This window comes from Pelobates fuscus, chromosome 3, assembly GCF_036172605.1.
Source record: "Pelobates fuscus isolate aPelFus1 chromosome 3, aPelFus1.pri, whole genome shotgun sequence".
Taxonomy (NCBI): Eukaryota; Metazoa; Chordata; class Amphibia; order Anura; family Pelobatidae; genus Pelobates; species Pelobates fuscus.
Window position 1 is genome coordinate 77,724,211 of NC_086319.1, and position 13,683 is coordinate 77,737,893.

The following is a 13,683-nucleotide window of genomic DNA, read 5'->3' on the forward strand; positions in this document are numbered from 1 at the left end:
GGGGAGGGCCTAATGTGCATGAGCTCCCCACTCCACTGACATCGTAGGAGGTGGAGCGCCATGGGACAGTGGTGCTGGGATTTTGTATTCCTTACACAATAGAATCCCTAGGTGAGGAAATTGACTGTTAATGCAGAAAAGAACACTTTTTAAATATAAGTTTTTCATTTAAAGTGAATTTCAGTAATGACAAATGTAAAATCAAAAAGATATTCTCTTGTAATGTTTTAACCACTCAATAGCAGATATGTCAAAGTTTTAGCGCATGTTTTCATATGTGAGCTAATGTGACTTGTAAACATTTTTATTAAATATTACACATATCTGGAACCCCCTTCAAGTCTACTAATGATAAAAAGTAGAAATGTAAATATTCACACATCCCAATTGAGTTTTGTGATGTCAAATCTAAATTTTCCCCGGAATACAGAATGTGTACCCCATAGTCCTATTATGTGAATTCCCCGATGAATATTGTACAGTAAAAAAATAAAAACAAAAAAAATGCATATCTTGGGTATCAGAAAATGATCCGCTTTCCATCAGCTGGATTCTGCTCCATGGGACAATATGGACACTTTAACCTAGGTGAGGAAATTGACTGTTAATGAATGAGAAGTGCAATGCATTATACATGCTAAAATAACTGGTCACCATAAAATCAACCTTCAGTCATGAATCTTATTTGCCATGTGAATCATGTCTGGTGATTTCCGGGCCTACGACTTGAACTAATACAGTTTATACTGAAACACCAATGTGGTATATTTGCTAAGATAATTGTGCATTGAAAACAAAACTAAAATATATGATCACATTCCTCTAACTCCAGCTACAAACACAGATTGTGCCATTCAGTATTCAATTCACAGTTGAACGGGTGCAATTTGAGCACGATAACTACTACATGCTATGGTAGAATTTATGCGGCTGGCACAGTGGTTATAGGTCAAACGGTTTGGATAATTATCTGGGATATGCTGCAAGGTTCCCTTTTTGTCGGTTGTCAAAGTGCAGTAGATCCAGGCATACATGAATCATGACCTTATTGGCACCTCATTTAGGTTCCCTGGATAGAGTGGTGTGTCCATACATTGTCATACATAAATAATTCCACACTGTTTTACAATCTGATATGACAGAGTAAGTAATTGACAAACAAATGTCAACAGAATCAAGAAGTAAAAAGGTCCCTGCTCAAGCGGACATACTTTTACAGCGTAGGAGTAAAGGGAAAACCGAGGACGGTTTGAGAAAGTATGCTGTGATGAGAAAACACATGGTTTATATATGTCTAGCAACTTACTTTCCGCCATTGATCAGCTTGTTCAGGGCATCTCGAGATATGACATGTCCACACACTAGCTTTATGGGAGGGTTGGAGTCAGATGTTTGTTGTCGCAGTATAGGGCATGCAAACACAGAATGATATCCACTTTTCCTGCCGAGGTCAATCTCAATCTGATAAGACACAGAAGCTTTTACTTACAAAGAATATAGGTGATGCCCGGTAACTATTGACATTATAGAATCACTTACAGGCAATTCATCCTTGTGAGTCCACACTCCAGTGTATTGCCTTTGTTCAATTACTGCTTTAATGTTCATCAGCACAGGCAGAGCAACACAACCTGAGGCAAAGCTGAAAAGGTAAACAAATTTTATTTACCGTAAAATATTTTTTCCGTATTACAGTGGCAGTACAGGAGGGATGTTCTACTTTCAGATGGATGAGTAGCCTCTATAATTAAATATTTTTTGAGGGTTTACATCTGTAGTGGATCTTTTAGTTTTTGAAAATTTCTGTTTCTTTCAATGCCTGAGAGGTTTGGAAGAGGTTTCTCCTGGTGCAAGTTAAGAAAAGTATGTGTCTCCTTTTGTTTAGCCTACTCCCTGTTAAGCATTGGTTACATATCTTATTCTTACAGCAGTCCGGCAGAGGGGCACATTCACTACAGGTTAGATGCTTAGGTTTGCAAGACATCTTCAGCTTTGGATCCGTGGTAACATGCTTGTCTGGTTTGTCCATCTTATCTGGGGAGTCAGGACTAAACATCTGTACAACATAATTAAAGGGATTCTCCAATGCCAGGAAAACATATTAGTGCCCCTCTCCCTCCCACCCCCCATCCCAAGTTGCTGGAGGGGTTAAAATCCCTTCAGTGACTTACCGGAGTCCAGCACTGATGTCCCTCGGTGCTGGGTCAGGCTCCGCTTACTCCCCTCCTCAGCCGGCAGGGGAGAACTAATGCGCATGCACGACAATGCTCGCGCATTAGACCTCCCCATAGGAAAGCATTATACAATGCTTTCCTATGGGGATTTTGGCAACACTGGAGGTCCTCACATAGGGTGAAGACGTCTAGCGTAGTTTTAAAACACTTTTTGTGTTCTAAGAACACGGAAGTCCCTTTAGTGGCTGTCTGATAGCCACTAGAGGAGGACTTAACCCGGCAATGTAAATATTGCAGTTTATGAAAACTGCAATAATTACACTTGCAGGGTTACGGGCAGTGGGAGTTGGCACCCAGACCACTCCAATGGGCAGAAGTGGTCTGGGTGCCTGGAGTGTCCCTTTAAAGAAACTGAGGATGTAAAATAGCCATGAATCCTTTAAGATAAAGAAAATAGTTTATTCTTTGCCTTCAAGACCTCGGAACCGTGGGGAGCTCATGACATGTTATTCATGTACTGACAAGCACACTTTATTTTGCAGCTTAAATAGGCTCTTCTGAATTTTGTTTCTGGCACCAAATGTGATCGCGCAGCAGCACAATCAGAATCTGGTGGAACGCAAACGCTGCCCAGTTCTTTCCAATGCTGCACGCAGTTTCCATCCCTAACCGGTCACCGGCGCTCTTCCCGGGGCCGCCACCAATGCACTCTGCATTTCCTGTGTGCCATACAAAATTAAAAAAATAGCTGCATAGACTTGCCATGCTCCCCACCCAGGGCACTATCTGGCCAATCCCCCTATCCACCCACAGGAGGCTACTGTAAGTCCCGCACTCAGGACAAGTAAGAACTGAAGCTGTGAGCGAAGTGCCATTACTTGGTATGATGGGGTGCGTTTTCTCAAATAATTTACATATTTAATTATAGAGGCTACTTGTCCATCTGAATGAAGAACATCCCCTCCTACTGCTGCATATATGTCTGGAAAAAATAAACAATAAAAAGCATGTTTCCCAGTAACAGTATACATTTTCTTGTAGAAGACTTCTTACCCCACACTTAGTGGTGACTCCACAGACAAGCCAAGCAAGCAGCAGGCATCCCGTGTGAACTGTTCACTTATATCGGTCCACTGCTCTGTGTCTAACAAGTAAGAGTAAGGGGAGTTCTCAATTCCATGCTGAAGATACACAAGGCTTCCCATGATCACCTGGATGTCTTGCAGGGAAGCAAACAGAACTACGCATTAGATAGGCAGTATAATACATAGAATGGTCAAAGTGGTGGTTCTAGATGAGACACCATTACCTTGCTGGTGTAGTTTGGCAAAGGGCTGAAATTGACGGGCATACGTTAATGCTTCAATCTGCATGTTTGGTCCTCCACTGAGTAGGTTAATAAAATGGAGTCGATGCAATCTAAACTCCAAAGAGCTGTTTAACTCTTGCAGGCCCTGCCTGTTGGAGATTGCCCATCTAGAACCAGAGGAAAAAAAAGTTACATCCACTCTGTCCATGTACAGGGTAGTCATACAGTGTGATTTGCAGGTGCCTACTCAAGGGCTGGTCTGAGATCCCGTGCCTGTAGAGCTTCGAGTATACGATTCATCTCCAAAAATGGCTGCTTAAAACTAGTGTCAATATTTAATGCAGACTCCTGCAAATAGAAAAAGGAAGTCTAGATGTTGATTGCTTATAAATGGATGCCAATCAGTAGAGTAATGGGACATAGCTTATTATACCTGACTGAGCTCCTCAGCCACTGCTAGATGACCTTGTTGATAAAGATGCTCCATAATTGCACTGTGCAGTAATTGTTGTTTTTCGGTGGCTTCCCACATACCATCTGCTACCACTGCGCAAACCTCAGCTTCAAAATTCTGCAAACACATTACAATAAATGCAGCCAATGCAATGACTATTGGTACCCATAATACAATGATAATACAATGTCCTTAGCCATTCATTACGATGGCTTGTAATCTCCAAGTAGTGAGTTGAGGTATACCTGTTGCATTACTATGCGGATCACTCACTGCACAAAAAAGTGTCTTAATTAAAAAAATAATAATGGTTTTCCTTTATTATTGATGAATAAATATATGCATTATATTTACGGTGTATCATCTTGTTTTTACATCTTATAGTACTTACATTATACTGTGCCATTGTTTTTTTTTCTTCCTTTGTTTCTTTTCTCTATGTGATTGCTGAGAATTGGATGTCCAATACAAGAAATACCCATACATCCTAAGACTGGGATTATACCGTCCACGCGCTAAACAGCGTAGCTCAAAGTGGGAGTTAGTCTTTTATTGGGTTTTAAAAAGTTTTAAAACTTGGTTGGTATATTGCACCATTATCTTTTCCTATTCTATTTTGGTTTGAGGTCATCATACATCTGCAAAATATTGGACCTCCTTTAGTGTATGTATATGTATTTATTTTTACGCCTTCCTTCTTTGGCGCGGTTTACCACACCTTTTTTCTTCCACATGTTGTAATGCATGCTTAGTAAATACCTCTTCTTAGGACACCTTCTGACTTTACCCTTGCACCATGACAGGGATAGTCTTTAAGGGCTTTTTGGTTGGAAGCATCATTTATCTGACCAAAGTTTTAACTATTAAAGTGCAGTTTTAGTGTATGGGTCACGCTCCTGCAGTCTCACTGCCCCATTTTATGCCATTTAGGAGTTAAATCACTTTTGTTTATGTTTATACAGTCCTAGCCACACATTGTTTGCCCCCAGAGGACAAGAATAAGGAGATGCACTGAAATTTTCAGACAAGGCATAATACATGCAATCTTTTATGTGTAACTGAACAGCTGAAATTCTATTTGCTTCTTTGTGTAGGAAAGTCAATAAAAATGAGTAACTAGTAATAGGATACAGATTTGATAATTACGAGATACATTCTCTTTAATACAATTATATTGGTGATGAGCTTGATGATACCACCTCTATACAATACTTAATCACCTGTATCTGCCAATCATTATTGAACACGCTTCAATGAAATTACATTTATGCAGCCAGATTGGTTTATGTTGGTTTACCAACCCATTGTAAAGTCATGTTTTCCACACTTTGATTAAGTGTGCTACATCTCACTGAGCAATGCCACTCAAGGGGAAAAAAAACTGCAATCTAACTTATGCAATGTATTTTTCATGTTTCTAACGTGGTCTCTAGCATTATTCTAAATTATTTTTGGACCTATGCTGTCAAAGTAAAATGGATGTGGATAACAGTCAACTGACCAATGCTGCATCATTTAAGAAAAATCAAATCTGACTTTCTTCAAACATCCCACAATCCCCTTTATTTTATACTACTGCAAACTAGTCCAATAATTCACACTTGGAATCAGTCTAGCACTGGAATATAGGTGAGACTACAGTGCAGTACATCTGAATAAATGGCAGAGGAAAAGAAAATTTATGGGATTTTAACCAAAACCCTAGAGCCCGCGGGAGCGGTTTCAGTCACTAGAAGTTGTTCTTGGAACGGTCCCCATCTGCTGAGATATACCTAATTGAGTGCCCATTGATTTCAATGTAAAACTTATCATATGGGTTTAAATAGGCACTCTGAGTGCCATATTCTCTACAGCTTGTTACACCTATGCGGTACTTCAATGAAGTGTCAATTTCACATGTTCGACCAAAATGGCCACAGTGAAGCAAAGCTGACTTGGGGATTTATATCCAGTTTGGCTAAAATATATATATCTCTTTCATGTAATGAGCAAACATTATCCCTTGAATATGTCTTCTGTGTGTTCACCCACCACTACCCAAAATAAACCATAGATGCGGAGCATAGGCAGAGTTTTATACTTACTCTGTCAATTGCTTTTCCGACTCTGGAAACACTACTGTGCATGTCTTTGTGGTCCGAGGCCAGTTTCTGTACAGTTTCTCTGATTTTATGACAGCGTTGTGACATCATTAAAGAAAGTGCAGGGGACAGCGGCACTCCTTGCAGTGCTGTAAAGGTAGAGACATAAATTCATAAATTATGAAGAAAATGTTTTCATTCTACCTGAATGATTGCCCACAATGCCATAGTCAATCAACAAACAATTTGTCATTTTTAGACACAAAAAAAAAAGGGCTGAATGGGAAATATTCCTCAACTCAGCTAAGTTTGGTATTCATATAGAAACTCCTGTCTGAATTTCCAAAGTTGCGGGTTTACACATACATGACTTAATCAAGCAGGGTCCTCATCGACATATTGTTCCTGTCAAAATGTGTAATTACTTGCCTAATTTTTTAAAATCCCCCCTTAATAATACTGTAAAGTGCTGTGGAATAAGTTGGCGCTATGTAAATACTAATAATATAATAACACAACATAACATTTTGATTCATATCAATTGTGTCAAAAGTAGATATTTGATACAATATTTTTATTTTGTTAAACACTATGTAGTCTTTCTATAAATGTATAATATCTAGTGGGAGAAAGGGATTTTTTTTGTGATGGGGTTTAAGGCAACCCCATTTAATTTTAATAATTGATTTTAATTTATATTTAACATATTCGCTCTGGTTGCTTCGTCCCATCTATGAGCTATTTTTCGGTCATTAATGATATATTCAGACAGGATCCAACTCACAGCTGATTTTCGTTTCTACGCTTTCCACTAGAAATTGCATTACAATAGTGAGCCCTGTATTACCCATCTGCGCTTTAAGTACGTTCTTTAGTTTAATGTTAACTTCTCGCTGGTTGAAAACAGCTGTGGCTTTTCTCCTTATGACAAGCTTGGGATTAACATTCAGGTTCACCCTGTAGTGGCCTTTCATTGTAATTTTTTCGTCATAGTTCTAGTCAAAGAGACGTTTCCAAAACAGATTAGTATACATTTTTTATTATCAGACATATTGCCTATTATTTTTGTTGTGGGATTAATGAGTGGAAAAAAATATATATAGATTTAAAGAAATGGTTTCTGTCAAAAATTATCAGAAGATTCTCACACAAAATGTATCCATTTGCCTACATATTATACAATTAAAAAAAAAAAATTACAAGTCACAAATGGGCAATTCAGTGATCACCTGTAACCTATGTTTGTAAATAAGCTGTAAAAGTGTATTTATTATTATTATTATTAGTGGTGTTTATAAAGCGCTAACATATTTCACAGCTATGTACCATCGGGGAATATAGACCGTACAACAGTAAGCTGAAATGCAGCATTTGAAGCCCTTTTTAATTCTAAGTACCAGTGTGGATAAAAATCGATTTTTAAAATCTAAAACAAAAACGTATAAATAAATTTAAAAAAGAATAAATAAATAAAAAAATGTTAAAAAAAATTCGGATTTCTGTTAATAAAATGCTTTTGGATGAAAACGTTTTCTAATTAAGATACATTATAGTCCAAAGAATATCCAGCGAAAAGATCTCAATCCCATTATTATTCTACAAGTCTATGTGCACACATTGGGCACCTTACCTTAAAATGGTACTCCAAATACCATGACCACTCCAGTGATTTGATGTGGTTATGGTGTTTGGAGTCTTTATGAGCTGTTTTTTTGTTTTTTTTTTTAAATATGATCTCTGCACATACTAGCTATTTTATATTGGCGTCTGAGTTGTAGCTTCACATCCGGTAGTGCTATTAGTAAGTCAGTAGTCAGCCATGAGCAAGAGTTCCAGGGTAGCAAATGTTAATTCTCTGCAGGTCTGTGGAAGCCAGAGGAGCATCACCCAGCATCAGAGAAGGCATGGGACCCAGCGTGGACCCAGGTTAGAAGGCAAATCAATGCAGTTTACGTTTTTAAAGAGGTTTGTTTAATCATTTCAGTTAAACATTTGCAAACATAAGGATATTCATGCTCTAGGTTAGTGTTTTAGTTAAATAAGGAGTTGTTCTCCAAATATGACGGGTTAACCTGTTAAATTTGGGATAGTTCACCTTGCAATAAATGTTATCATTATCTATGGTATATAACAAAATCAGTTCTGATAACACTGTTAAACTAATCAAAAAGTTATTTTTCCAAATGTGAAATATTCTTCTGGTTGCAAAAGTTAAAATTATAAAAACCAGCAAGAAGGAGTCTTTACGTTTAAGAAAAATTATGATTTAGACCAAGTCTTAATGACTAGTAATTGTTTATGAATGACAGCTGTAGACTCAATCTGGGTTTGCAGATACAGTACTAACAGCAGACATCTATTTCCATGGTGATTGCTCTAGAACTGCAATTTATAAATAATTCAATGATACAGTGTTTGATTTTTGCCATTATTCTACACTTTGATAAAAGTCTAGATAGCCACATTACAGTTGTGGCGCCATTAAAGGGACACTATAGTCACCAGAAAGACCACTACAACTTGATGTAATTGTTATGGTGTCTATAGCCTGAGATGTAGAAACCGGGGTGGCTAAGATTGGTAAGAATGGAATGAAGGCAACAAAATTAGGCTGTCGAACAGGAGCTCCTTTGCCACAGACTTTTGGAGAGACATAAAGGACATACTCCTACCCAAAGACTATGGGCCTGGTTCCAAGAGGAGGGGAGGATACCTGGGGCTAGAGCGCGCTCCCCTCACAAGAGGTCCAGGAGACCCTTTTTGGAGACTGGGACTAAGCTGCCGCAAGTCTGGAACTCCTCACCGGATCGGAGAAAAGCCGCAACACGGTAAAACTTCAACATGCTGTAACTAGGACACAGATGCTCCGATCACGGTGCTCGTGACTAACTTTATATATTTATTGTTTGCCATGCCTCTAGGACTGTATGGGCATAACAGGGATCCAGTTTTGTTAGCTGGAGATAATGCAGCCTGGTCCAGTGGAAGATCCTTTTCTGAAATAAGTTAGGAACTGCACTCAATCCAACCAATTTAAACCAGGTTGCGGCTAAACTTAGGACCCGGCACCATGTAAACAACAAAAAAGAGATTTAGGAACTCCAATGTTCAAGCAGGCAATTTTATTTCAACCAAATGTCAAGCAGCAATGTTTCGACCTTGAGAAAGACCTCACAATTCGAAACGTTTGCTGTTTGACATTTAGTTCAAATAAAATTGCCTGCTTGAACCTTAGAGTGCCTAAACTTCTTTGTTTTTTGGTCCAATGGAAGACACCAAAGTCAAGCTTAGGTGACTGGGTCTGAAGCGCTCCAGAGTCCCCTGGTAGTAGCGAGGAAGCTGACCTAGCGGAGGTACTCAGTCGCAGTACAGGAGCTTAATCACAGGCTGCAGTGTTTGAGTTCAGCAGATAGTGAATGACAGCATCAAATGGAATGGCAACTGAGAAATAAAGATATGCAGAGCTAAGGAGGCCACAAGAAGGGCAACAAGTAATGACCTGGTGGAATGATAGGTCATTTAAAATTAGTAATTTTACAGACACACTTCAATCTAGACATCTACCTTTCTGATATACAACACACAGTGTGTATATATAGCTCTAGATATACATAAATCAGTATGTGAGTGAAATTGAGGGCAATATCTTATTTTATCAAAGTGTACTAATTGGTAAACAAACTTTTTTCATTAGACATTGTAACTTCTATTTAAAGGGAATGTATAGTGCTAGGAATACAAATTTGTATTCCTAGCACTATAGTACCCACCTTGCTCACTTACCCCACCCGCAGCACCAAAGGTGTTAAAAACCCTTCGGTCACCTACCTGATTCCAGTGGTGATGTCCTTCGACGCTGGGTCAGGCTCCGCCTCCACTCCTCCTCACCTGACATCAGGGACCAAATACGCATGTGCAGCAAGCACCGCAATCGCATTAGGACAACCCAATGGAAAAGCACTGAATGAATGTCCTCATGCAGAGCCCAAGGACTCTAGAGGTGGAGTTAGCTCTGCAATTTAATTATTGCAGTTTATCAAAAATTGCAATAGTTACAATTGCAGAGTTAAACAGACAGGGACATTGCACTCAGACCACGTCAATGAGCTGAAATGGTCTGGGTGCCTATAGTGTCCCTTAACATACAACAAACACATCAAAATCTAAAATGATCTAATTCTGCTCCCCACGCCCATATCTATATGACTGGGTCAGCAGCCTATGGAACACGTTGCTGTCAGACCCACGTGGGCCAGTCAGAGATCAACCGATATCCATAGCATGCCCGAACAGCAAAGGAATTTATGGCTTGCATCTCCAGCATTTGCAGAACCACATGGAACCTTGCCTTGCACTTGGATGCTTCTTTGTGATTTAGAGAGATGGAGTAAATTACCATGGCAATGTTCTGTCTCGCCAATAAAGCACTAGAGTGGAGACAGAGCCACAAGTGGTCTGCACCCACAAAAAGTGCAGAACATGACCTGCAACCATCAAAACCACCAGGTAAAGCCAAGTGCCAAGAACTTCCCTGGCGAAAGAAGGTGAGCATTAACATTTCTTTTTTAGCACTTATAAATATTTAATGCAGAAATAAACCCGCCCCAACACTAAAGAAAGTCCACATACACAGTCCTGCATACACAATACCAGAGATATTCCCACACATACAAATATTTAAAATCAGACAGCCAACATATAAACACGATACTACAAAGTGCTCAAATGCACACACAAAACACACACACACACACACAACACAATGCAGCTGCTGTCCCCATACATAACCCAAGCAGAATTCCTCTATATTCATAATTCACATTACTTTAATAAAATAATGCCAGCACCCTAAGGGTCAATGTATTACTCTTGTGAAAAGAACTATCCTGGGCTGGTCACGGTAACCCCATGAGAATGGAATCATATGGGGGTAGGTTTGAGTTTGTGAGGGAAGCCACAGGAGTATCAAAGTGAACTTCCTTTCTCAGCTTCATAGTCCTGTCTGATGTCTAAGACACTCTGTGCTTATTAGGGGCATAGGGTGAACAGGAAAACCAATCTGGCCTGCCCAAACCAGACTTCCACAAACTAATCAGCTCCAGGGGCCCAACCTGGACAAACCTAAAAACTTTGTGAAACTGCAGAGCAGATAGGATCTTTGCCACAACTGAACCTTCAATCGGATGTAGCTCGGACCCCTGTGACAGATGACTGCGCTATTTTACCAATTAGAGCGCTCGGGACAAGCTATCTGGGCATACCACATGTTTGGTGTTTAAGGCGCCCTGTTGTGTGGAACCTAATTAGATCAGCGGTGATTAATCTGGTTATCTCCCAGACACAGAGGTGCCAGGGAGAGAACCTATTGTCACTGTTGATGACCCCCTGTTGTAGTTGTCCTTATAAATGCCTTTTGACAATAAAAAAAGTGTGTGTGTTTTTTACCCTTTACCAAATAATCATATCTACCAAGTGTTGACTAGTGTTTGGGGAAAGGGCAATATGACTTCAGTGCTGTCTTCTCCAGCCAGAGGGAACTTTTAACAGAGGTGTTGGAGTAACAACTCTGGCACAGTGCTACCAAGAAGTAGCCTATCCCTGCTATATGCATTACTGGGAAATGTGAAACTTTCATAAATCACACCGTGGTTATTGTTTACAACACTACAAGTATTATATTTTATTTTAATTTTTATGTGCCCAATATATATATATATATATATATATTTTTTTTTTATCAGATGAACACATTGTCTTGGTCAGTATTGGCAGCAATGACAATGTCTCATCTTGACACTGTAGAGCTCTCAAAACTACATTTCCCTAAGGCTGGCTGAGCGATCTGGGAAGTGTAGTTCTGTTTGACTTGGTGTGCCATGGTTGTCCATCCTCTGGCCCTCCAGCTGCAGTGGGTTACATTCTCCAGTAAGCCATTACACTGCCTGAGAAACAATGGGAGCTTAGTTTACAACAGAGTGAATGCCATCACGTGGCTTACAACTGCACTCTACAGACTGGGGACTACATCCCCCACAATGCACAGGTTGCAGCAGGCAGGGCTCAGTGAGTGAGTGGGCTGTCTCCTACCATGGCTGCAGAGCTCCTCCCGCAGCTGTTTGACCGATACCAGGAGCGTCTCCAGGCTGCGGTCCATACTCTCCCCGTAACTCCGGAATCTCTGCAGCACCTTCTCCAGCTCCCACTCCACCCCGACACAGCGCTCCATGCCGCCCGCTAACACCGGGTCACAGCTACTGACAGCTCGGCTCGCTCACCGCAGCCGCCTTCCTATTGGCTGAGCTCAGCAACATCTGGTTCCGGTCTGAGCCGGAAGTCGCTCTGTGGCTGAAAGTGCTGCTGGCTCTGTGCATCAATATAATAATATATAATATATAGCAACAATATATCAATATAATAATAAATAATATATACGGTATATATAGCAACAATATATATTAATATGTAATATATAGCAACAATATATCAATATAATAATATATATTTATATATAGAGCAACATTATATCAATATACTAATATATATAGCAACACTATATCAGTATACTAATAAATATATATAATATATAAAGCAACAATATATCAATATACTAATATATATAGCAACAATATATCAATATAATAATATATATTTAATATATAGCAACATTATATCAATATACTAATATATATAGCAACACTATATCAGTATACTAATAAATATATATAATATATAAAGCAACAATATATCAATATACTAATATATATAGCAACAATATATCAATATAATAATATATATTTAATATATAGCAACATTATATCAATATACTAATATATATAGCAACACTATATCAATATACTAATAAATATATATATAATATATAAAGCAACAATATATCAATATATATATATATATATATATATATATATATCTCAACAATATATCAATATACTAATGTATAATATAAAGCAACAATATATCAATATATATACTATATACCAACCATATATCAATATACTAATATATAATAGAAAGCAACAATATATCATTATTATGTTATTATTTATATAGCGCCAACAAATTCTGCAGCGCTTTACAGTGGGTGGACGAACAAACATGTAGTTGAAACCAGACAAGTTGGACACATAGGAACAGAGGGGTTGAGGGCCCTGCTCAATGAGCTTACATGATAGAGGGAGTGGGGTAAAGTGACACAAAAGGTAAGGATAGTATTAGATTAACGACAGTTGTAAGAGTTGTACGTGGTCGGCAACAATCTCTAGGTAGGTGGTATGTGTCAAAGTATCATCCACAAAAGCCAGAACCCAGGGTTTCCCACAGAACATTCCCAGAGCATAACACAACCTCTCTGGCCTGCCTTCTTCCCATAGTGCATCCTGATGCCATCTCTTCCCCAGGTAAATGATGCGCACACATCCGGCCATCCACCTGCTCTAAATGAAAACATGATTCATCAGACTTTCTTCCATTGCTCCATGGTCCAGTTCTGACACTCACGTCCAGGGCCGGTGCAAGGATTTTTGGGTACATAGGCAAAGATGCATTTTTCCACCCCCCTCCCCCCAAAAAAACCCACCTTCACCTATGTGCCTCTTAACCAGCCCCTCTCCCCTCCCCGACCATTAGTGGTCCCTTCCTTGTCCCTTA

General features: G+C 39.2%; 1 protein-coding gene across 2 annotated transcripts in view; it reads right to left on the reverse strand.

Annotated features, from left to right (window-relative positions):
- The window catches only part of RMND5B (required for meiotic nuclear division 5 homolog B), a 111,463-nt gene extending 99,151 nt beyond the window's left edge, over positions 1 to 12,312 (reverse strand). Inside the window, exons 1-9 of one of the 2 annotated variants that reach the window (XR_010090364.1) lie at positions 12,106 to 12,312; positions 6,022 to 6,167; positions 3,917 to 4,054; positions 3,731 to 3,831; positions 3,484 to 3,650; positions 3,228 to 3,393; positions 1,540 to 1,642; positions 1,307 to 1,461; positions 347 to 584 (exon numbers count right to left, since the gene is read on the reverse strand). Coding sequence is in view for 1 of the 2 variants with exons in the window: in XM_063445200.1 (XP_063301270.1) it covers positions 521 to 584; positions 1,307 to 1,461; positions 1,540 to 1,642; positions 3,228 to 3,393; positions 3,484 to 3,650; positions 3,731 to 3,831; positions 3,917 to 4,054; positions 6,022 to 6,167; positions 12,106 to 12,244 (1,179 nt within the window). In the remaining variant the exon portion in view is untranslated. Of the gene's footprint in view, positions 1 to 302; positions 585 to 1,306; positions 1,462 to 1,539; positions 1,643 to 3,227; positions 3,394 to 3,483; positions 3,651 to 3,730; positions 3,832 to 3,916; positions 4,055 to 6,021; positions 6,168 to 12,105 lie in introns of those variants that run through there. The other variant, XM_063445200.1, reaches the window with a different exon arrangement.
- Positions 12,313 to 13,683: the final 1,371 nt, after the last annotated feature.